At 39.0% G+C, this 24,621-nt stretch overlaps 1 protein-coding gene across 2 annotated transcripts in view; it reads left to right on the top strand.

Moving 5' to 3' along the window:
• The window catches only part of zgc:172282 (leucine-rich repeat and fibronectin type III domain-containing protein 1-like protein), a 139,553-nt gene that overhangs the window by 71,416 nt on the left and 43,516 nt on the right, over positions 1-24,621 (top strand). For both annotated transcript variants that reach the window (XM_058799113.1, XM_058799112.1), the window contains exon 3: positions 17,053-18,443. In XM_058799113.1, the coding sequence (XP_058655096.1) occupies positions 17,065-18,443 (1,379 nt within the window). In that variant the 5' untranslated portion in view covers positions 17,053-17,064. The remainder of the gene's footprint in view (positions 1-17,052; positions 18,444-24,621) is intronic.

Raw genomic sequence — 24,621 nt, 5'->3', positions numbered from 1 at the left:
CCCCTCTTTTCTTTGAATTTTGTTGTATTTTGTTTTTGTGTTTTGCTTTGTTCTGTTCTTTTTTTATTTTATTTTTTGTGTTATTGATTGATTGATTGATTGATTGATTGATTGATTGACTGACTGACTGATTGTTTTGGGTAACACTTTACAATGTGTAATTTGTTAACATTAGTTAAGGTATTAACTAACATGAACATACAATGATCAATGCATTTATTACACTATTTATTAATCTTCGTTAATGTTAGTTAATGAAAATACAGTTGTTCATTGTTTATTCATGTTAGTGCACTGTGCATTAACTAATATTAACAAACACAACTTTTTTAAAATCACAAACTGATTTTAATAATGCATTAGTAAATGCTGAAATTAACATTAACTAAGATTAAGAAATACTGTAGAAGTATTGTTCATTCTTAGTTCATGTTTACTAATGTTGTTAACTAATGAACCTTATTGTAAAGTGTTACTTTTTTTTTTTTTTTTGCTTTGTTCTCCTTACTTTATGTTGCTGTATTGTTTTGTTCTTTACTTTGTTCTGTTTTGTATTTTGATTTGTAGAGCTTTTATGTTCAGACAAATATAGGAGCGTAATGTGTGACAAGTAAGAGCGGCAACAGCTGATATAACCAACCACTAGGGCTTTATCACAGTGTGGGCAGCGAATGAATAGCAGTGGGGGTCTGAAAGGTTGTCTATGCTAACCAACGATAATGTGTCAAGACCACATCTGTCTGGCTGACCTCATTCAGCAGTGGAGCTTAATATGCTCGTCCAGACACTATAGTAGAGGGTAGATGATGACAGTATCTGGAGAGGGTGGGCAGCAGAGCGTTTCAGGGTCATTTAGGCTGTAGAGGCTGACTGATATTATATGTTCACTGACTGAGAGAGGTTATCTCGCAACCAAGCAGGAATCAAACCAGTCGCTCCTTGGCCAAGTTTATTTTCCTCTGGGTATCCATGCGGCGCTGCGCTAATTAAGGCAAACATCAGCAGAACGCCCAGCAGAATTTAGTCATTCAAGGGCACAGAATTCTTATTCGTTGGTTACGTTTTCCTTATGTTGAATCTCACTACGGAAATAACATGTCATGAGTAGTTAGACAAACCGAGAGGACGAATGAACGCTTAGTACGTTGGTAGGGCAGGATTAAGCATCTTATGATGGATTATTGACTTGAAAAATACATCTTGAGTTCAAGACCTAGAAAAATGAATCACACAAACTGGGTCAGATTAAATTATCTCAGCATTTTTGATGAAGCCGTTGTGTTGATATAATTATTATTCCATATAGAGGCTTGTTGTCTGAGCACACTTATATAAGTGATCAATCATAACAATGATGCACTTCATGCAGTGATTTTCTAACTGCGCGAAACCTCTTGAACTCATTTGACAGTGATTTCGAAATGAAGTTTGAATAGACGATAGGTTTTGATTCAGATGCATTAGTATAAATCACTGTGGCTAAAACACACATCCCATTCAGGCATACATATTTAGATGAGTATGTTGTGTCTGTGCAACAAAAACCTCATTTCAGTTTGGAAAGTACTTTTGAAAGGCATTAATGGTCTAAATGGATTGGTGTTTATTCAGGGGCATAGCACACCTTTTTAGCCAATGTCTGTGCCAGTCCTGTATCACTTGGTGTACATTACGAGACTTAATAATGATTTATATAAGCTACTACTACTACTACTACTACTACTACTAATATCGGCCAGTGATCAGAGTAGACTATAACCCTTTACTAAAAAGGCCACGAAAAAAGTGTCAGACTTCAAATGTCTCAATATAGGGCTGCTATAAGTGATAAATGCAACAACAACAACAATAATAATAATGATAATAATAGTAATAATCATCATCATCATCATCATCTCAGGTTCTGTTTGACCCTTGCCAGGTCTGCAGTTTTCCTTCACTTAATATTATTTGTAGCACATCCAAGTCACAGCTCTCATATAATGTCCATTTTATCGCAAAATTCAAACAATAAATGATAATTGCTGTTTTGTCGCTCTTTAATTAGACATGATTGATTGTAGTGCCTCAGTTATAGCAATTACAGTCAGTTATATTCATACAAGTTATCGCGCGGAATAAACTTGCTTGAACATCATGATAAAGTACAACTTACCAAAATTGATCATGTCTCATTTAATCACTCAATCAGTGTTTTAACTGCATAAAGATGATGGGATAAATATGTCACTTAGCAATTACCTCAGTAAAGTTATTCGGTGTTCACAGCTGGTTAGTTTGCTATAAAACATTATTATTATTATTATTTATCATTTATTTATTTTTAATTGGAAGACATTTATTTCCTTCAGAATAGAAAATGATAGGCATCGGCAAATGTCATTATTATTATTATTATTATTATTATTGTTGTTGTTGTTCATAGTATTTGTCCACCTCTAACATCACATTAGGTTTTATTAATTCATTCATTCTTAAAATGTATTATATCTAAAATGAGTTATATAATTGTAATAGTAATAAGACATACTGTATTCTGTCTTAAACTTCTTTGGATATTGCTGCATGTCTGTTCTGAGATTTAATGCTCTGTTTACATGGCTGTAAATATCAATGATTCGGTAACAGTTGTTTAGGACAAGATTAGTGCGCTGGAAGAGGAAGTGCTTGGGCTTTAAATCAGTGTAAACTGTGGAGTGTTGAATTACTGTCTCAAGAGCTGATAATATCTTATTTGTGTGTTTGTGTGTGCAATGAAGTTTGACCTCCGTGTTTAATGGCTGAGTGAATGCATGACTCTATAACAGTTTAGTTTTCAATGCTAACTATATCTACATCATCATGTCCATGGTCAGGATGCAGTAACAGGCTTCATTACATTAACATAATTTGTAATCACATGCTTTTCCCCAAAAGAAGCCTGACCTTCATATAACATGTCAGAGCTGCACAATGATGGATTTGCAGATACTGCATTTATTGTTTAGTTGAAAATAATGAAAGTTAGTCCTTTATGGAATTGTATAATCTCAACAAAAAATGATCTGGATGACAGAATAAGATGTGACAGCCGCAGCGAAAAGGCAAACTTCCTTTCTAAATATGATTTTTGCTGAGGTTTGTTTGCAGCTCGTGATGTCAAATTGTGAATCTTGTGTTTATGGCAGTTTTAGGTTTGTTTCTAGTCTAAATAGGCCTCTGCCTTTATTTTGCTATTCAGAATAGTGAGCTGAGGGAACAAGTTAGACATCAATGACAAAAAATGAGGGCACATAAAATGTGCAGTAAACAGGATGTTGAATATCACTCCAAAACAACCATATTTCAGGCAGGCCGAGTCCATTTGTATCAGCAAGTTGCATTTGTAAGTTTGTCTTCAAAAAGTGCTTCAGAATTTTCGTAAGGCCATGGGGAAGGAATTTGCAAAATCTTACATATTAAAAAGCTTGAATTATGGAAATATTTGCCCAGTTAACACATGTGGGAATATATGTTTAGGGCCTGAGGCAGTAGGTTTGGCAATCAATGAATGCAGCTGCTAATGAAACCTACAGTACAGAACACTATACAGTTACATGAACATTCTGCAGGGAAGGCCATTATGCACAAGCATATCAAAAAAATAATGGATTTGTTTTAGAATGTTAATTAAAACCACCTCATATTTTAGAACCTTCTAAGGAAAGCCTTAATAATGGCTCAATAATCTAAACTTGGGGCATTAGGTAGAAACTCTTATTCAGAGTCTTATTTAAAGAGCAGGTAGTGGTTTTAATTGGCAAATCAGTCTAGGAGATATGCAAGAGAAAGATTAAATCAGAAATCGGTGAGAATTATTATTATTATTATTATTATTATTAATAATATTATTATTATTATTCAGTAACTGGTAAACTTCTGCAAGGTATATACATAAATACTATTGGGGGAAAAGTCGTGGCCTAATGGTTTGCGAGTCGGACTTATTAGGGTTGGGTATCGTTTTTTTTTTTTTTCTCGATACCGGTGCCAAATCGATACTTTTAAAACGGTACCGGTGCCTAAACGGTGCCTGAACCAATACTTAAAAATAATAAAAAATAAATAAAAATGGCCAATTAATAATTGGATTGGCCATTAGCACTAAACACATGATGTCTTTTTCATTCATACTGGATGCCAGAGGGCGCCCTCGCACAAAAAATCCACATCCAGTCACAGAAGTAGCGGAACTCATGAAGCTCCAGGAAATCCCCAATATGGACAAATGCATTGCTATGGATGTAACTGAGTAAACAAGATATAAACATTTTGAATGATAAAACAAATACAATAAACACTCGACTACAAAATGTATAGTTTATCTGTGTTATTCAAGCCATCTCTGGTATTTTCATAATAATTAAGTATATTTATAATCCATTGCCAATCGATGTATTAGTAGCCTATGGAACATATTTTCTGCCTCATTCTGTGACAAGAAGCTACATCAGATCACAAAAGGAAGCATTTAACTGGTGTTGTGGACTAAAAAGGTTATAATGTTCTCTTTTGTTGGACAACAGGTTTAAAAACGTAAATACAAGATAATTTTAGCTTAAGGCATTTTAATTTAAGAATGTTTAGATTAGCTAGTTAATGGAGGGCTACCTGCTGCCGTCAGAGCAAGTGTAATTTCTGCATTCACGCGCTTCTCGGATGCTCTCATTTCCCGAGTTGTGCTTTTAAGTCGGAATGTGAAAACCGCACGCACTGCAAAGATTTGTTGGACTTGTATTATTAGAGCTTTCCGACTTGAGTTCACGTGCATTTTCTCAGTCGGGAAATTATTTTTCACGTGAGGTGCCGGTGATGATGCTTCTTACTTTCGTTTTGGAGAAACAAAGGAGGGTTCTAGTACATACCGGTTACATAGGTACCGGTGCCATATTGGTACCGGGTTTCGGTACCCAACCCTACTTGTAATCCAAAGGTTTACCAAAGGTAAAAAAAAAAAAAAAAAAAAAATTGTATTTTATTACAAAACATTGATAGATTAGTTTCAGTGACTAAAATGTGCTGGTCAATTGTTAACTTAATAAAAAATTAATTTATGTATGTATGTATTTATTTATTTATTATTATTATTAAAACTATAACAATCACAGCTTTTGCTCTCTCCAATAGGACTGCTCCCCTGGCATTCCCCTACAAACTATTCCCAAGCGCAGACACTTACAGAATCTTACAGTCACTGATGGAGAAAAAAAAAAAAAAAACCAAGAGGAATATTTCCAAATGCACACGGAAAGCTATCTTCAAAAGGCAGCGTATATCTTTAAATATTTTTTTCTTATCACATCAAAGAAAGTGGCCTAGAGGGACAGCTGCATGAAGGGCTGCTGAATAGAAGCCTGTCTCACAGAGTACGGCACTGCTTTTCCTGTCTCCTTGAAACCGCTCTTTTGAAGAGCTGCCCAGTACTGCGGGAGCCCCGCGCAAAGGTCACGGCCAATTATGTGTTTCTGTATGTGTTGTTGTTGTTTGTCTGTTTTCTCTTCCTGCAGCACTTTGCGTATTAAAGAGCTCTTTAAGAATGCCCTCTGTTATTCACATTGGGTCATCAAACCAAACTGCCACTTTCCCTTGTTTGACCCAGCTTTACATTTCCATGGAATTGGACATCTCTGAGTTTAATTCAGAAAACTGCCATTACTGCAATATTTGACAAATAATTAAATGGCTAACAGTTTTATATAGGCTGTAGCTGGTATTGTAACGTGGCTGACGAGACGTGAGACGTGCGGATCCATGTGCAAGCTTTTATTGACAAGAGACATGGTCATAACAGGCAGGGTCGAAACAATGGCAAACAGGTATGGCAGGGACAAGACAAAGAGTAATCCTAGGGCAAGCGTGGGTCGATGATCGGCGAACAGTGTCCAAACGGCAAGGCAAGGGTTAATCCAGGGAAGACGGGCTAGAAAACAAACATGGGAAAACACAATACAAAACAGGCAGGGGAAAACTAGGAAAACTATCAGGGGCTCAGTAGAGTAGCTACGGCTAGGGGAGCGGTAAACGCATACAATACTCGGCAACGAGGGAGAGAAAGTCCATGGCTTAAATAGAGTGTGTGATTGGTTACAGCTGTGTGCGTGTGATCAGGTGAGCGTGTGATTGGTGAGATGGCTGATGGGAAACGCAGTCCATTGTGATGTGTGGTGTGAAAGTCAATATAATGAGCGAGTGACCTCTGGTGGTGAATGAACGGAAGTGCAGACCAGATTTGTGACAGAGCAGCCCCCCCCGGCTTCCAGACGCTCCAAACATACCCAATCCAGGAGGGTGGTGGAGCGGAGGCGGAACAGGGGGAGGGACGGAGGGCCAGGTCCACGTGGGAGTGAGAAGACCAGGGACTGAGGCAGAGCAGGACATCCAGGCAGAACCGGTGAAGCAGAGAACCCAGGCGGAGACCAGGACGGAACAGGAGCCCACCAGGGCAGAGCAGACGGAGCCGGAGCCCACCAGAGCGACGCAGACGGGACTGCAGCCCACCAGGGCGGAGCCGACGGGACTGCAGCCCACCAGGGTGGAGCAGAAGACCACCAGAGCCAGACAGCAGACCACCACGGCAGCGCAGATAGAGCAGGAGCCCACCAGGGCGGATAAGAAGACCACCAGAGCCAGATAGTAGAACACCACGGCAGAGCAGACGGAACAGGTGCATACCCTGACGGATCATGAACCCACAGCAGAGACTGGGACCTAAGGGAAACTGAGACACAAGGAGGAGACAGAACATGCACAGACACAAGGACTGAGGTAGGGAACACAGGAAGTTCATAAGTAATCTCCATAGCTGTGACAGGACAGAACGAGAGTTCATTGACGGCCTCCATAGCCGTGACAGGACAGAACGAGAGTTCATTGACGGCCTCCATAGCCGTGACAGGACAGAACGAGAGTTTATTGACGGCCTCCATAGCCGTGACAGGACAGAACGAGAGTTCACTGATGGCCTCCATAGCCGTGACAGGACAGAACGAGAGTTCATTGACGGCCTCCATAGCCGTGACAGGAAAGAACGAGAGTTCACAGACGGATACCGCTGACACCTCTGGAGGTTCTGCAGCAGTTGCCGCCACCTCTGGAGGTTCTACAGCAGTAAACTCAGGACACAAGGAGAGTTTACTAACGGTCTCTTCGACCGCAACACAACAGGTAGAGAGTACATTACTGAGCGCCACCACCATACAAGGGTCTGAGGTGAGCCCTGCCGCTTCTGGGGGTTCTGCAGCATGTGCCACCACCTCTGGAGAAGCTGTGGCAGCAGCCACCACCTCAGACAGTGCTGCGGTGGTGTACGCCGCCCAAACACAACATAAAGCTATCCCCATCATGGGAAGCACTTCAGACAGGGGAATCAGTTCAGGAACAGGAGGGCTAGAGTGAGTGCGTTTGGGGATACCAGCTGCGCGTGCAGACACCAGCGGTGAATCCCTCACACTGGATATCAGACTGGGATAATGAAAGACTGACCTTGATGATCTGGGTGTGTCAGCCCGGACATGACCCGACTCTGGAAGGTCAGCGGAGACGTGCTGCTGTGACTCTGGACGAACAGCTGTGACGTGCTGCTGTGACTCTGGACGAACAGCTGTGACGTGCTGCTGTGACTCTGGACGAACAGCTGTGACGTGCTGCTGTGACTCTGGACGAGCAGCTGTGACGTGACTTGACTTTAGGAGGTCAGCTGAGACGTGAAGTGACTCTGGACGGTCAGCTGTGACGTGCTGTGACTCTGGACAGTCAGCTGTGACGTGAACAACTGAGACGTGCTGTGACTCTGGACGAACAGCTGAGACGTGCTGTGACTCTGGACGAACAGCTGAGACGTGCTGTGACTCTGGACGAACAGCTGAGACGTGCTGTGACTCTGGACGAACAGCTGAGACGTGCTGTGACTCTGGACGAACAGCTGGACGAACAGCTGAGACGTGCTGCTGTTACTCTGAACGAGCAGCTGAGACGTGCTGCTGTGACTCTGGACGAACAGCTGAGACGTGCTGCTGTGACTCTGGACGAGCAGCTGTGACGTGCTGCTGTGACTCTGGACGAGCAGCTGTGACGTCCTGCTGTGACTCTGGACGAGCAGCTTTGACGTGACTTGACCTTAGGAGATCAGCTGTGACATGAAGTGACTCTGGATGATCAGCTGAGACTTGGCTTGACTCGAAAAGATCAGCTGCGACTTGGCTTAGCTCATGAATATCAGCTGTGACTTGTCTTGACTCAAGAAGATCAGCTGTGGCTTGACTAGACTCTCTGACATCAACTGTGACTTGACTTGGCTCTTTAACATCGACTGTGACTTGCCCTGATTCATGTAGATTGACTGTGACTTGGCTTGGCTCTTTAACATCAACTGTGACTTGATTTGGCTCATTAACCTCAACTGTGACTTGGCTGGACTCGAGAAGATCAGCTGCGACTTGAAGATCACCTGTGACTTGGTTTGACTCGCGAAGATCAACTGTGACTTGACTTGGTTCTTTAAGATCAACTGTGGCTTGACTTGACTCGTGAATGGCAGCAGTGACCTGACGGGGTGTTCTTGTGGCCGCCATTTTGTGAACGGGCTCAACTGTCGCCGCCATTTTGTGAGTGTGCTCTAGTGTAGCTGCCATTTCATGAGTGAGTGCAGTGTTGTATTCCTCCATGACACCCACAGTGAACACTGAACCAACAGTCAATAAAGCATAGTCCAAAAAACAACTCAGTGATGAACACGGGCCCTCGCGTCTGAGCTGAGATCGCAGAGGCTGCTTAATGCCATCACAAAAAATCTCAATCAAAATTATGTCTGGTAAATTGAAATAATGAGCGAAAACTAAAAACTCCCTAATATGGTTCTCCAATGAACGTGGGCCTTGTTTAAGGGCAAACAATAGTCTATTTGTGTCCATACCTGACCAATGTCCAGTTGCTGGATCCTTGTGGGGCCGAGTATTCTGTAATGTGGCTGACGAGACGTGAGACGTGCGGATCCATGTGCAAGCTTTTATTGACAAGAGACGTGGTCATAACAGGCAGGGTCGAAACAATGGCAAACAGGTATGGCAGGGACAAGACAAAGAGTAATCCTAGGGCAAGCGTGGGTCGACGATCGGCGAACAGTGTCCAAACGGCAAGGCAAGGGTTAATCCAGGGAACACGGGCTAGAAAACAAACACGGGAAAACACAATACAAAACAGGCAGGGGAAAACACAATACAAAACAGGCAGGGGAAAACTATCAGGGGCTCAGTAGAGTAGCTACGGCTAGGGGAGCAGTAAACGCATACAATACTCGGCAACGAGGGAGAGAAAGTCCATGGCTTAAATAGAGTGTGTGATTGGTTACAGCTGTTTGCGTATGATCAGGTGAGCGTGTGATTGGTGAGATGGCTGATGGGAAACGCAGTCCATTGTGATGTGTGGTGTGAAAGTCAATATAATGAGCGAGTGACCTCTGGTGGTGAATGAACGGAAGTGCAGACCAGATTCGTGACAGGTATATTATTAATTCCTAGAATCAAAGCAAAATATTTATCTTAGATATGTATTAATTGGCTAGACAGCAAAGATGATGGATTTTGCCTGTAAACATGCAACATGAAAATGATCTTCTCAAATTTGATTTTCTTTTGAATATATAACATTGATAGATTCGTTAGTAATATAGTGATAGAATAGTAATAAGGTTTCTCTTGAGAAAAAATAAAAATAAAAATAAATAAATAAATAATAATCAGGCAATCTCTTGGTGCTTTTAGCATAATTTTACTAATCAGGATCCCAACAGGAAGTAAAGATTTCAATTTAAAAAGTGCTTAGGTTTTACCTCCTACTACCATTTAAAATCGCAGTGTCTATGTGCACCTGGTTCCGTGTCCATTTATTCAGCGTCCTGCAGTGTGACCTTTAACAATCACAAAGTATACAGATTTTCAGCATTAATAAGCAAAAAGTAGGTTAGAGCTGTACTTATGTGTGTGGACATTAGCATATGAGCGTATAAGTGTTGGCAACAACATGTCAGAATAGCTTAGTGTGACAGCAGTGTCCTGCAGTGCAGTACTTGCAATATCTGCAATAATCCAATTAGAACTGCTTTAAGCCACAGTTTTATTATTATTATTATTATTAGTAGTAGTAGTAGTAGTAGTAGTAGTAGTAGTAGTAGTAGTGTTGTTGTTGTTGTTAATAATAATACTACTAATAATAGCAATTAATGTTTTATTATTATGCATGCAATTTTATGTACTAATATATAAGAAAATAGAATAATTTACAGACTTGAATGCTTATACTTGTGAACATTTATTTATCAGTGAAAATCTCAGCAAAATGTAGGTATATACCTAATATTTTGCTATATTTATATTGGTAACACTTTATTTTAGGGTATCTTAACTAGTTGCTTATGAACATGCATATAACTAGAATATTAGCCATTTATTAGTAGTAATTAAGCACATATTAACGGCTTATTCTACATGACCTTATTCTAAATCTCTAATCCTACCCAATACCTAAACTTAAAAACTACCTTATTGACTATTAATAAGCAGCAAATTAGTAATTTATTGAGGGAAAAGTCGTAGTTAATAGTGAATAAGTGTTCCCTATTCTAAAGTGTTACCTTTATATTATATATTTATATTTACATTTATAAATCGTAAACATTTAAACTCATGTTGCTCATATTTGTGTTTAATCCTATGAACTACCATTAAGATTGATTAAGGTTCGAGTCTCAGCTCCGGCAGGGATTGTAGGTGGGGGGAGTGAATGTCCATAGCTCTCTCCACCTTCAATACCTCGATGAGGTGAGACCCTTGAGCAAGGCACCGAACCCCCAACTGCATCCCCGGGTGCCACAGCAATATGGCTGTGTGTTCACTGCTGTGTGTGTGCACTTGGATGGGTTAAATGCAGAGCACTGATTCTGAGTATGGGTCATCATACTTGGCCACACGTCACTTCACTCTTTTGCTTTCTTTTCTTTTCTTTGATTGATTGAATGAAATTCTCATTTTAGACCTGATCTGATTGAATCTCATTTAGATACAGGGGCGCGGGGGAAAAAAAGTTCACCAAAAGGTAGATTCGAACCCCGGTTGATCGTGTCAAAAGGAGCGTGACACACACATTACCACACACACACATTACCATCTGCGCCACTGAATCTAACAATTGATGACCGTCTTTTGCAAATTTGACTATCCCAATCATACGTTTGTGGGTGGAGTTAGTGTAAATAGCCTCTGCCAACAACCGGGCTGTTTGCACTTAAATAGACTCTCCGATTTTTTATTTTTTTTATTCCCAACAGTTAAACAGTTGCCCACAGAAACAAACAGGGGGTACTCCAGGGCCCTCAGCACCCCCACTTCCTGCGCCTCTGTTTAGATAGATCCAATTGGACAAAAATCTGTGTAATGCAAAATGATTCTTCAATCACACTATACATTTACTATTACGATTTTAAATTAATTTTTAAATGTTTAGGATTGCATTTGCATATAAATGGAGCATTTAATGGTTTATGAACCATTTGTAAATAGTCCCATTACTTATTAAATACATTTTCATGGTTAACTACACCTTGAGCTCATGCTATCAATCACCACAAATTAAACAAATGAAAAATGTTCTTCTATAAAGGAGCTATGAAATCAGACAGGTCAATTGATATTGACTCATTTCATCCCATTTAATAAAAGTCTTTGAGGACTTCATAGACCACAAAACAAAAATGTTATCACATTTGAAACAAGTTTCAAGGATATTCAGGGCATCATCTCCCTCTGAGACTTAACACCGAGCAAACAATTAACAGCTCATCCTGCATCAGTCTGTGATTAAAACGTCTCCATTTTCTTAGTGAGGAAACCCTCACAGTGTGAATATATGAATCCACTGCATTTAATTTTAAAACTCAAGCCATGTTAAATGGACCAATGAACATCTGCAGTCAAATGAGGCCTACACTAACTAGGAGGATTGTAATAGATGCACAGGCATCAAAAAGAGTGGAAACGACTAACTGCTGTTATTTGAACACATCTGCAAAATCATCTGTTTCGGCCCAGAAAAAATGCCTCTTTTTATACACACACACACATATATATATATATACATACACACACACACACACACATGTATATATCTGGTGAAGAAACAAACTCATCTACATAACAATTTACTTACGAAGAATAATGAAGAGTTTACCTAAAAATTTTAATTTGTTGAGAATGTACTCACCCTCAGGCCAGCTAAGATGCACATGAGTTTGTTTCTTCATCAGAACAGATTTGGAAAAAAATTGCATTACATAATTGCTAAGCATTGGATCCTCTGCAGTGAATGGGTGCCGTCAGAATGATGGTCTAAACAGCTGTTAAAAACATCAAAGTAACCCACAAGTAATCAAAACAACTGTTTATCAATTAACATCCTGTGAAGTAAAAAGCCGCATGTCTGTAAGAAACTAATTAAGATCTGAATTCAAACAGTTGCTCCAGGACAAAATGCAAGTTCTTTTTTAATACTGCTTTCAGTAGTGAAAATATTGTCTCGCCTGAATCTGGAGAGAAATATGTGCAGATCAAGCACTGTTTACAAGCAAAAACAGTTCTTAAAAAATATGTTGTTTAGTTGTGATGTAGGAGGACAACAGGAGATGGATGCACTCGAAAAATGCATTATACTTTATGGACTTATATTTTAGCCAGAAGCAATGGTATAAAGTTAAAATGCTTTAATGATGGATTTGTTTCTTAGAAACGAACAGTTTTTTTTACTGCAAAAGACATTCATTGATGGACTGAAGATGTGTGGAGTTCTTGTGGATTATTGTGATGCTTTTATCAGCTGTTTGGACTCTCATTCTGACGGCACCCATTCACTGCAGAGGATCCATTGGTGAGCAAGTAATGTAATGCTAAATCTCTCCAAGTCTGTTTCAACGGAGAAACAAACTCATCTACATCTCAGATTTTTTGGGGGTGAATTATTCTTTAAAGTGAAAATCTCACCTACTAGTGTGGTTTAACTATTTATTTAAATGGGCCAGGGAACATCTGCAGTCAAATGAGGCCTGTAACTAGGGGAATTGTAATGGCTATGCAGGCCTTGGAAAGAACAGAAATGGCTAACTGCTGTTATTTGAATGTGTTATGTACTTGAAGCATCTGTTTTGGCTCAGAAAAAAAAAGAAAATCCCTGTTTCTGTGGATTGTCACTGTGTTGATATAATTCAGATCGGTGTTCAATACTGAGAAGCAAACCGCAGGCCCACTGTTAAGATAAAATGCCTGAAAATGGAATGTGATTAATGCATTCTTTGTTTTGGATTGTCATAGCAACATGAACTAATGGACATAATTTTACCCAAGATGAATGAGTGCTGGAGACAGCTGATATCCAGGGTAAAAAGCATGGGGTTTGTGTTTCTCTGAGGTTTATTTTTTGTGTTTTTTACTCTGTTTCTCAAGCCAATTTGTTGCGCCCAAAGGGTCTCCATCTTTGATGACACCCGACTGGGCCTCCATTGTGCTGAATTAAATCCATTGTGAATTTTTAATTGAAAAGCTCAGAACAGTCACTTTCATTCAGTTTATAATTCGGCGCATACTGTGAGTGACAGACAAGTATGACATCCGCCCTGCGGGTCACGTCTCAAGTCCCAAGGCAGCATATGATTACTGTGATTGCTTGATTCTAGAGCTCTCCACTGGATGACATTGATTGAATCACAAAGGGGTTTGAGTCACACGATGATGCACAACAATGCATTGCAGCAAACTAGTTGCAACTAATATGCCGCCGCTTTGAATAGACGGACAAAAACAAAGCAAGCAAGCAAGCAAAATAACGGAGCAGCTAGTCGGAGTCCTTCAAAAAAAAAAAGGATCTGGGAGGTAGTTTTTTCCCCCCATTCCTTCCAGGAAAAGGAAGTTCAGATTGATTTACCACGCTTTTACCTCACAGGGCCCATGGGCACTCTGGTAGAAAGCAGACATAGACGTGGTAATCCATCTCCATTGCGTCAGAGCTCTCCGGGTCAGAAATTCTGCCAGTCGCAGAGGCAACTGTGGAAAGACTCCGGAAATCACTTACTGCCTCTCACTAGCGTCAGAGTAAAGTGGAAGAGAGTCACTCTCTCCTTCTACTTCAGGTAGTTTTATCCACCAGTCAGTCTTTAAACGTAAGCTTCTTACAGATGGAGAGGTTTCAGGAGAAGGATTGGCTACTGTTCTGAAGGGTATTTGGGTTTGTATCTGAGTATTGCCATGAACTAATCTTTCACTAATTCCCAGCGGAAAGTCCTATATACTGTATTTGATGTGGCTTTAGCTTAATTCAGTGACTGAAGAATCAGCTGCATTTTCTTGATGTTTAAATACTTTCTTCTTAGTTTAATGTGCAGAGTCAACTGTGAGCCTGTTATGTGTAGGTCTCCCTAAAATGTTCTTTTTACATTGAGTTTTACGGCTGATCTGCTTGTTTGTCAGATTCATGCCAAATATATAAATTATAAAACGTAATCCCATTTTAATTGCCAATGTACTAATAGACTCTACCAGTTTGGGGTCAGATTTGTTTGATCAAATCTACAAGTGATATTATGAAATATTATTACAGTTTAAAATAACTGTTTTCTTGAATATGTTTTAAATTGTAATTTATATCTGTGATGCAAAGGAGAACTTCCAGCATCATTCAGTCTTCAGTGTCACATCATCCTTCAGAATTATATTATTCTGATTTATTTGCAGCTCAAAACACATTTTGTGTTATTATCAATGTTGAAAACATTGCACTGCGTATTTTTCTTTTTTCTTTTCTTTCAGGGTTGTCTGATAAATAGATAGTTCAAAACAGCAATTTAAATATAGAAATATTATGTAACATGATAAATGTCTTTATTGTCCCTTTTGATAAATTTAATGCACTCTTTTTTTTATAATAAATAAATAAATAACCTGCCTCCAAATTCTAAACAGAAGTATAAATTGTGGCTTTTATACACTGTATATAAAATAAGGTATTGAAACCTGTTAGTTAAATAAAGCTGTTTTTGTTCAGGTTTGAGCTTACAGACCTGTTGCTATGACAGCAACTCCGAGATGAGCTTTTAAGAACAAAACAACCCAGAGTCATGTCAAATCATCAACAATTAAACACCGATAGCACAGTAATAAAGTACAAAGAACAGCATGCTGTTTGGTGAAGCCAGTGGTACAGAAAAAAACAAAAACAAACTGGATGCCAAATCAGATTGATACATCAGAGATAACTTTCTATGATTTTGATGATAAGAGCAGTCTTTAAACAAACCTCATGAGAGTATTTGTCTGATTTATCCTTTTTTTTTTTTTTTGGTACGTTTTCTTTTTTACATGGCTGTGTTGTGATGGAATGCAAATCCTTTGGCTCGCTCAAGGCAACTACAATCAAGTTACTAGTCCATGGATTCAATGTTATTACATACAGTGGTATGACTTTTCATACTTATTATTTTTTCCAAATTCACATACTAAAAACATTTAATGGCCTATAACGAGTCTCACGTAGATCATTATGTTGTAAAGCCAATGGCCGTAGCAGCAGAAATTACGTCATAAATAGGCCTATTGTCAACCAGAGGGGCAGCTTTATGATGACACAGCATAACCACACAATAACAGCTATAAATCTATTAAAGAGTTTATCAGATGCATCTCAGCAAAACAAAGACTTTGCCACAGCTTTAAGCAGGACAGATTTGTTTCTGTGATGTTGTTGTTTAAATTATGTTGAATGGCATCCTAATATACACAAAGATTAATCTCTATTTTATGTCTATCTCAAGACCTGCTGACATGCACTCATTTCATGAAGGACAGATACTTTAAAACAAACCTTATCTGTATTTTGGGAATTGGTTTTATTGTGATTGAGAGGAAAAGACGGAATTGAATACAATATATAAGAATTGTTTGTACTGGTCTCTTTTTTTCTCAGAGGACTCTAGTTTGATTTTGGAAAACATGTAGTATTTGTATTGTTGAAGTGTGTACTAGTATATTTAATGCAGTTTCAAGAGGTTACATATTTCTGCCACCTTACATCATCTCCACACACACTTATTTATAATGAGTTGATTTGACATTACCGTGTAACCGTAACATGGAAAAGCCACATTTTGCTGTTACCATGGTACAAGGATTCTTACTTTTGATATCAGTGTATCTAGTAAGCTGTGATACAGTGGTACAAAAAAAGGCATTTTTAAATAACATTTCCATTATATGCTTTTAATATCACTCTCTGACCTAGTCAAAGCCCAGAGTGAGTATCTCTGTGTGTTTTTTACAGTACCTAAGTAAGAAATGTAGGTAACACTTTAGTATAGGGACCAGTTGTCACTATTAACTAGTTGATTATTAGCATGCCAATTATAACAATATTGGCTGTTTATTAGTACTTATAAAGCACATAGTAATGTCTTATTCTGCATGATTCTAGATCCCTAATCCTACCCAGTACCTAAACTTAACAACTACCTTACTAACTATTAATGAGCAGTAAATTAGGACTTTATTGAGGCAAAAGTCATAGTTAATGGTTTGTTAATAGAGAGAACTGAACCTTCAAATAAAGTGTGACTGATTTATTTTTCATTGCATTAATGTTTTATAACATTTATTTTGTTTTGTTTATAATCAATTCACATAAGATTAGAACAAGTCATGAAGTATCAACCAGATACTTCAATGTTAGGTACATTTTCCAAGGTATTAATGAACCTTGGAATTTCAAAGACAACAAAGAGAACACAAGGATTGAGTGCGGATTTGTATACGGAGCCCAAGAGCGACTTAGAAATACTTTACAAACTACTGTCCTTACTCTAGGCCACTGTCAACAGCATGATGTTGTTTATGACTATCCATCCAATACAGTGTGAGTGCATTTTTCAAAGTCATTGGCTTTGAATGTTCAAGTGGAGAGTGCATTTACATGTCATCACACTGGCACACTGTGTTTGCTTGTTTGCAGTTCCCCTGAGAGATGGAGTGGCTGATCTTCTCCCTGCTGGTGTTGGCTGTGTCTGTGTCGGGACAGCTGTGCCCCAAGCGTTGCATGTGCCAGAACCTGTCGCCATCTCTAGCCATCCTCTGTGCCAAGACCGGCCTGCTTTTTGTGCCAACAGTCATTGACCGGCGTACAGTAGAGCTGCGTCTCACCGAGAACTTCATCACGGTGGTAAGGAGGAGGGACTTTGCAAATATGACCAGTCTCCTGCACCTGACACTGTCTCGCAATACCATCAGCCAGATTATGCCTTACACTTTTGCCGATCTTAAGCGGCTGCGTGCACTGCACCTAGACAGCAACCGCCTGAGTGTCATCGCGGACGACCACTTCCGAGGACTAACCAACCTTCGGCACCTTATCCTTGCCAACAATCAATTGCACATCATCTCCCCACATGCATTTGACGACTTTTTGGGGACTCTTGAGGACCTGGATCTCTCGTACAATAACCTGGTGGACATCCCGTGGGACACTATAGGACGCCTCACCAATGTGAACACTCTCAACATGGACCATAACCTCATAGAGCACGTCCCTCTAGGAGTCTTTTCGAACCTACACAAACTAGCCCGTTTGGATATGACATCCAACAAGCTAAAGAAAATACCCCCTGATCCCTTGTTCCTTAGGATACCAGTTTATGCCAAGTCAAAAGGGTCACCCCTTTCCTCCCTTGTCCTAAGTTTTGGAGGGAACCCACTACATTGTAACTGTGAGCTACTCTGGCTAAGGAGGCTTACGAGGGAGGATGACCTGGAAACTTGCGCGTCACCTCCCGACCTTATGGCAAAGTACTTTTGGACCATCCCAGAGGAAGAGTTCATATGTGATCCCCCTGTGATAACAAGGAAATCTCCCAAAACCTTCGCCATGGAGGGCCAGCCCACCAGTCTGAAATGCAAGGCCAATGGGGACCCAGACCCAGATGTTCACTGGATCTCCCCAGAAGGCCGTCTAATTGCCAACACCACCCGTACTTTAAGCTTTAGCAATGGGAGCTTGGAGATAAACATCACTTCATTGAAGGATACAGGAATCTTCACCTGCATTGCGTCTAATGCCGCGGGGGAGTCTACAGGCACGGTGGAGTTGGTGGTCAACCCGCTGCCGCACTTAGCTAACAGCACTAACCGAATCCGAGAACCTGATCCAGGACCATCTGATATTCTAACATCTGCAAAGTCAACTTCATCCGTAAGCAATGAGACCAGGTCTCAGGAGAGGAAGGTGGTACTTGCTGAGCTTACGGCAAATTCTGCACTCATCAGGTGGCCTTCGCAACAACATTTCCCTGGAATCAGGATGTATCAGATTCAGTACAACAGCTCGGCAGATGACACTTTGGTCTACAGGTAAGAAGCCTCATTGTTTTGTGAATTGAAAATCTAATTACATTTATAGTAGTGCAACTGGTTGTGCTAGCGGAGCAAAGTTCTTGTGGTGCAATTGCATATCCAATAACATATCCAGCCTCCTGTATAAGTTTGTAATAATGATATGTTGTGCATGTTGTTAAGTACCAATCTCTATTGATTTCACTGCTGGGACTCGCTCTAAATATTGCTTCTGTTTACTGCTGATTATTTACTCTATTATTTAATGCTACAATCAATGGCCTTCATCTCTATGGACCTGACTTATGCTTCAGGTTTCAGAATGACAAAAAAAATGACAGGAGGAACTTTCATTTTATTCCACCGCAGGATGCCTTTGTCATGATAAAAGAGAAAATCTTTGCTTCATCTGTCAGAAGTTGCACTGTTTATGGGCCATGTATTCCCAGAGCACTTTCTAAAGCTGTGGGATATCCAAAATTCAAAGTGTTTGTGCACAATGTTCTTTTGAGCCTCAGAAATCCCATTCATGAAAGAAGACAGAAATATCAGAGAGGATGACTCTATGGTCACACTAACAGATGATTATTTTTGACATGAACGAGCAAATACAAAATCTGTGCTGGGAGAGGTGGGCACAAACCAGGCTAATTTGTCTTTGCTAATGGTTACAATCCACACGTGATATCTACTCATTCACAGATGCTTGGTATGTTTAATTAGCCTGGGTGCTGGGGACAACTGTGAATTAGTATCCATCTCACAACCTTGGGAAAAATACAGTGAACTATATGGCATAACAGCATAAAAGCAACACATTTCCGGTGGGAAAATAAAATAAAATAAAATAACATACTTTGGGCTGTATGAAACATTGATACTTTGATAAGAAAATATTAAATTAATTAACAATAAAATGGTAGATATGCTTTGGAATGACATTCCTAACATTACTAGCTCTCCAGATTATAAAAAAGTCTCAAAATTATTAAATTATAATTTTCACTCACAAGTGAAAATTATATTAAAAAATAAATCAATCAATTTAAAAAAATAGTTGTATGTTCAAGCTTTTCCTTACAATGGAAATGTTGAAGAGGGGAATTTTCCTCATTCAAAGCTAACATAAAATGTCAAAGACTTAGAATTAGAATATATCACACAAATCCAACCTGTCTCAATGGAAAAAAAAGGTGTCTGTGGTGATTTTTTTTAGCACATAATATTAGATTTTTCCACATTTCACAACACTCACCAGTGAGTAGCACTAAAACAATATAGTCTTATTAAAGGTGCACTAAGCAATTTTTGAAAAACGCTTTTGACCACAGTGTTGGACCATGTCCCAAAACACACTTGCAGCCGATCAGCAGTAAGGGGCGTGTCTTGTAATGACACAGCGCTCAATTTGAGTGTACAGGACGGATATTAGCAGATCGACTATAGATAGAGAGAACTGGAAGATAAAAAAGAGGAAAATATCAGAATAACAAAACATTAAAAAGAAGGATTACGATCAGGCAAGAGGCAGGACCTGCATAAATATCAGAGCAGCTTTCCAGCGCTGGAGAGAACTCAAAGAGCGGGAAGGGCTCGAATCGGACGCCGAGGTTGCATTGTTTCTTTTTGATAGGTGAGTAATGTTGATTTTGCATTGTTTCACACAACTTATCTGTGTTGACTTTTGTTTAAATATGCTTGTATGCCATCTTCACTTGTTTGCGTGACCGTTGTTATGCCATGGTTGTGTACGTACGTGTGGGGCGGAGATATCAAAATAGGTGTGAGGTCCTATTGGGCTATGGGCATGCTTGTTTTGGTGCTTTCAAATATCAACATCATTTGGCAAAAATTGCTTAGTGCACTTTTAATATTTTATAATGCTGGTTGTTGTACATAACATAGCAGTTAGAAAATGAAACGTCTGGTGAGTGAAGAAAAAAATAAAATAATACAAAAAAAAAAAAAAAGATTAATACATTTGAAATTAACCTACACTAAATCCAACCATAAACTTATGGTTGGATTTGCTGTTGCCAATAGAGTTGGCAACAGCAAATGTTAGAGAGAAAAAATAAAAATAAATAATAATATTTAATATTAAATATATATAATATTAAAAATATGATTTTAGAATGCCTCTACAGGTCTTTGAGCTCTTATATATTGACTCGTGTTTCACAGAGCTCGTACCAAAGCGCTGTGCATCTCAAATGCAATGCTGTACCAGGTGAGCTGCCAAGCAAGTTCACTGTCATCACATCTGAAAGGCCATACATATGGAGCTGTTTACGTGGTGCAAACATCACAATGTATCAATTTACAAATCATCTGCGAGTGTAATTATAATTTAAATAAGTGTGAGCAAATGCTAACAGAATTTTCATTTTCAGGTGAACTGTACATTTAAGAGTGAATTAGTTTAAAACTCTAAGAAACTGGGTCATCCCAAGGAAAAGTCCAGCCTGCCAAATCTCATGCACATTAAAGCACAGCAATTGATTCTAAAACAGTCACTTTTGTTTAAGCTTTTTCTTTTCTCTTGTGACATTTTAACCAAATCTCTACAATGCTGCTCCTTCTGATTGAATAAGTGTGTCAAATGTCAGTAGTTTATTTCTAGGGCATGCATATAGATTGTAATGTATTTCTCTGTTAAAGCCGATGTCATGTTAGGAGTAAATACATTTACTCTACATAAACAGCAAACAATCTATAAAGGCATGGATTTAGAAAGGCACTTGTGCTCTAATATGATACTGGCCACACTTCCTTCTGACAGGATGCCACAGGAAGTCAATGTACCACTGACAGCTCAGAGTAACACCTCGAACAGCCTCTCCAGAAGAACAGACGGATAGAGACAGACATATCAAAATAGGTTCCTGTTTCTTTTCACACCAGAGGACAGCTGGAGGGGACAAGAACTCTCTGAACCAGAACAAATTTCTTTAGGCATTTTTATCCCCTAAATGAAAGGCTGTCTATAAGATTTACTTTAGGTATGCAAGTATGAATATGAATATGATGAATAGGCAACACAGAGCCTGATATCTGATTTCCTGTAATACACTGTAAGGTAAACTGCACTTTAGTAATGTGTTAAATGCATTACCAGGGTTAAATGTGTTAAGTGTTTACCAAGGTTGTGCATCATTCACTGAACTGAATTCATGTCTTTAAAATTTAAATTCAGTTACTGCAATTGAATATGAAATGACAGTAGAATGTAAAAAAATAAATAAATATTGCAAAGTCAAGTTTTAAAAGCCTTGGAGTTGAATGGAGAGAGGGAGAGAGGGATAGACATGCAGATGGATAGATGGAGGGAGGGATCGATGGACAAACAGATGGATGGCTGGATGGACAAGATGGATTGATGTATGGGTGGACACATGGATATGTGGATGGGAGGTTGGATGGATATTTTGATTACATAGATAGGTGGAAGTATGGATGGATGGACAGACAGATAGATGATGGATAGATGGAAGATGGATGGACAGATGGAAATATAGATGATGGTTGGGTGGGTGGATGGATGGATGGATGGATGGATGGATGGATGGATGGATGGATGAATGAATGGAAGGAAGGAAGGAAGGATAGATGATGGATGGACGAATGGACAGATAAATGATGGATGGACAAGATGAATGGACAGATGGTAGATGGTCAGACATACAGACAGAGAGATGGATGGACGGATGGGTAGATAGATTATGGATGGACACAGATGATGGATGGATGGATATTTTGATTACATAGATAGGTGGAAGAATGGATGGATGGACAGGCGGACATATAGATGATGGATGGGTGGACAGACAGATAGATGATGATGGATGGACAATAGATATTTTTGATTAGATATATATTCATTAGATATTCATTCAGGCCAGTAGGTGTCAATAAAACATCCAGGAGTGTTTGAACAAAGCAGACACTCTGCTAAATTTGAACAAAAACATACTGAATTCACATAAGTAGGCTCTTCTCTAGGTAATCCAAGTCATATTCAATGCTATCTTTCAATAAAACGTAACATTTTGTGTTAGTACAGCCATAAACGAATGTGTACAGAAGATTAATTAAACCTGCTGGAAGAATAATTAAAATGTGTCGTAATTGTCATTGAAAAGCGTCTGCTAGAACGGACTGATTAAGTGGCTTTGCTCATAGAGGTGTCTTTTGGGAAGAAAGCGTTCACATCTATCAGTGAGTGCAAATTAAGTTCAGTTGCAATTTTTCAGTGTGGCAAAAGAATGCTCTGAGCAGCAGCATGTGCCTGCTGGCTTTGTCTTTAAAGCACATCTTGTGAGGGTGATACTTTTATTCTTTGAGTGTTTTATTTTGAGGAAGTAAAGAGCACAGCTGTGTTCCTTAAATAAAGATCCTTAAGAAAGCCTTGTGCACGGCTGCAGAAAATAAGCTTGGTAGCGCATGGTAAAAGTGGTTAAAAGCGACTCCTCGTAAATCAGAAGCTGAGCACTTCCAAAACATTTTTTTTTTTTTTTCTTTTCTGTTTCCATTCCATCTTGTAAATTCCACTGAATGCACTCTTTAGATAGGATTAATTTTTAACACTTTGGAAAGGATTAATTTACAAGTATAATGAGATGCCAGCAGAACTAGATCCACCAATTATTTAAAACAAATGCAAATATCTAATGAAGAAAATGAATTGGAAAACCAGGTAGTGAAATGCTAAATTTAGCTTTAGTTGCACACTTGAGGAAGGTGAAAGAAAACAGTTCTGACTGGATTAAATGGGATTTTCTGCAAAACACTACCAAAGTCCTGAGGGAAAAAATGTCCAAATAGGGCTAAATACAGTGTGGCAGACGAATACAGTGAATGACGTGTTAAAATTCACAGGTGGTGCAGGTCACAGTTGCATAAGTGTTATGAGTATGTTCATGTGCAATATTAGTTATTTCTACACCACCGGATGATGATGGATGGACAATAGATATTTTGATTAGATATATATTCATTAGATATTCATTCAGGCCAGTAGGTGTCAATAAAACATCCAGGAGTGTTTGAACAAAGCAGACACTCTGCTAAATTTGAACAAAAACATACTGAATTCACATAAGTAGGCTCTTCTCTAGGTAATCCAAGTCATATTCAATGCTATCTTTCAATAAAACGTAACATTTTGTGTTAGTACAGCCATAAACGAATGTGTACAGAAGATTAATTAAACCTGCTGGAAGAATAATTAAAATGTGTCGTAATTGTCATTGAAAAGCGTCTGCTAGAACGGACTGATTAAGTGGCTTTGCTCATAGAGGTGTCTTTTGGGAAGAAAGCGTTCACATCTATCAGTGAGTGCAAATTAAGTTCAGTTGCAATTTTTCAGTGTGGCAAAAGAATGCTCTGAGCAGCAGCATGTGCCTGCTGGCTTTGTCTTTAAAGCACATCTTGTGAGGGTGATACTTTTATTCTTTGAGTGTTTTATTTTGAGGAAGTAAAGAGCACAGCTGTGTTCCTTAAATAAAGATCCTTAAGAAAGCCTTGTGCACGGCTGCAGAAAATAAGCTTGGTAGCGCATGGTAAAAGTGGTTAAAAGCGACTCCTCGTAAATCAGAAGCTGAGCACTTCCAAAACATTTTTTTTTTTTTCTTTTCTGTTTCCATTCCATCTTGTAAATTCCACTGAATGCACTCTTTAGATAGGATTAATTTTTAACACTTTGGAAAGGATTAATTTACAAGTATAATGAGATGCCAGCAGAACTAGATCCACCAATTATTTAAAACAAATGCAAATATCTAATGAAGAAAATGAATTGGAAAACCAGGTAGTGAAATGCTAAATTTAGCTTTAGTTGCACACTTGAGGAAGGTGAAAGAAAACAGTTCTGACTGGATTAAATGGGATTTTCTGCAAAACACTACCAAAGTCCTGAGGGAAAAAATGTCCAAATAGGGCTAAATACAGTGTGGCAGACGAATACAGTGAATGACGTGTTAAAATTCACAGGTGGTGCAGGTCACAGTTGCATAAGTGTTATGAGTATGTTCATGTGCAATATTAGTTATTTCTACACCACCGGATGATGATGGATGGATGGACAGATGGAAATATAGATGATGGATGGACAAGATGAATGGACAGATGGTAGATGGTCAGACATACAGACAGAGAGATGGATGGACGGACAGATAGATGATGATGGATGGACAAT

Source organism: Onychostoma macrolepis, chromosome 15 (genome assembly GCF_012432095.1).
Source record: "Onychostoma macrolepis isolate SWU-2019 chromosome 15, ASM1243209v1, whole genome shotgun sequence".
Lineage (NCBI taxonomy): Eukaryota > Metazoa > Chordata > Actinopteri > Cypriniformes > Cyprinidae > Onychostoma > Onychostoma macrolepis.
The sequence above is the reverse complement of the archived record's forward strand: the minus strand, read 5'-3'. Positions and strand labels throughout refer to the sequence as shown.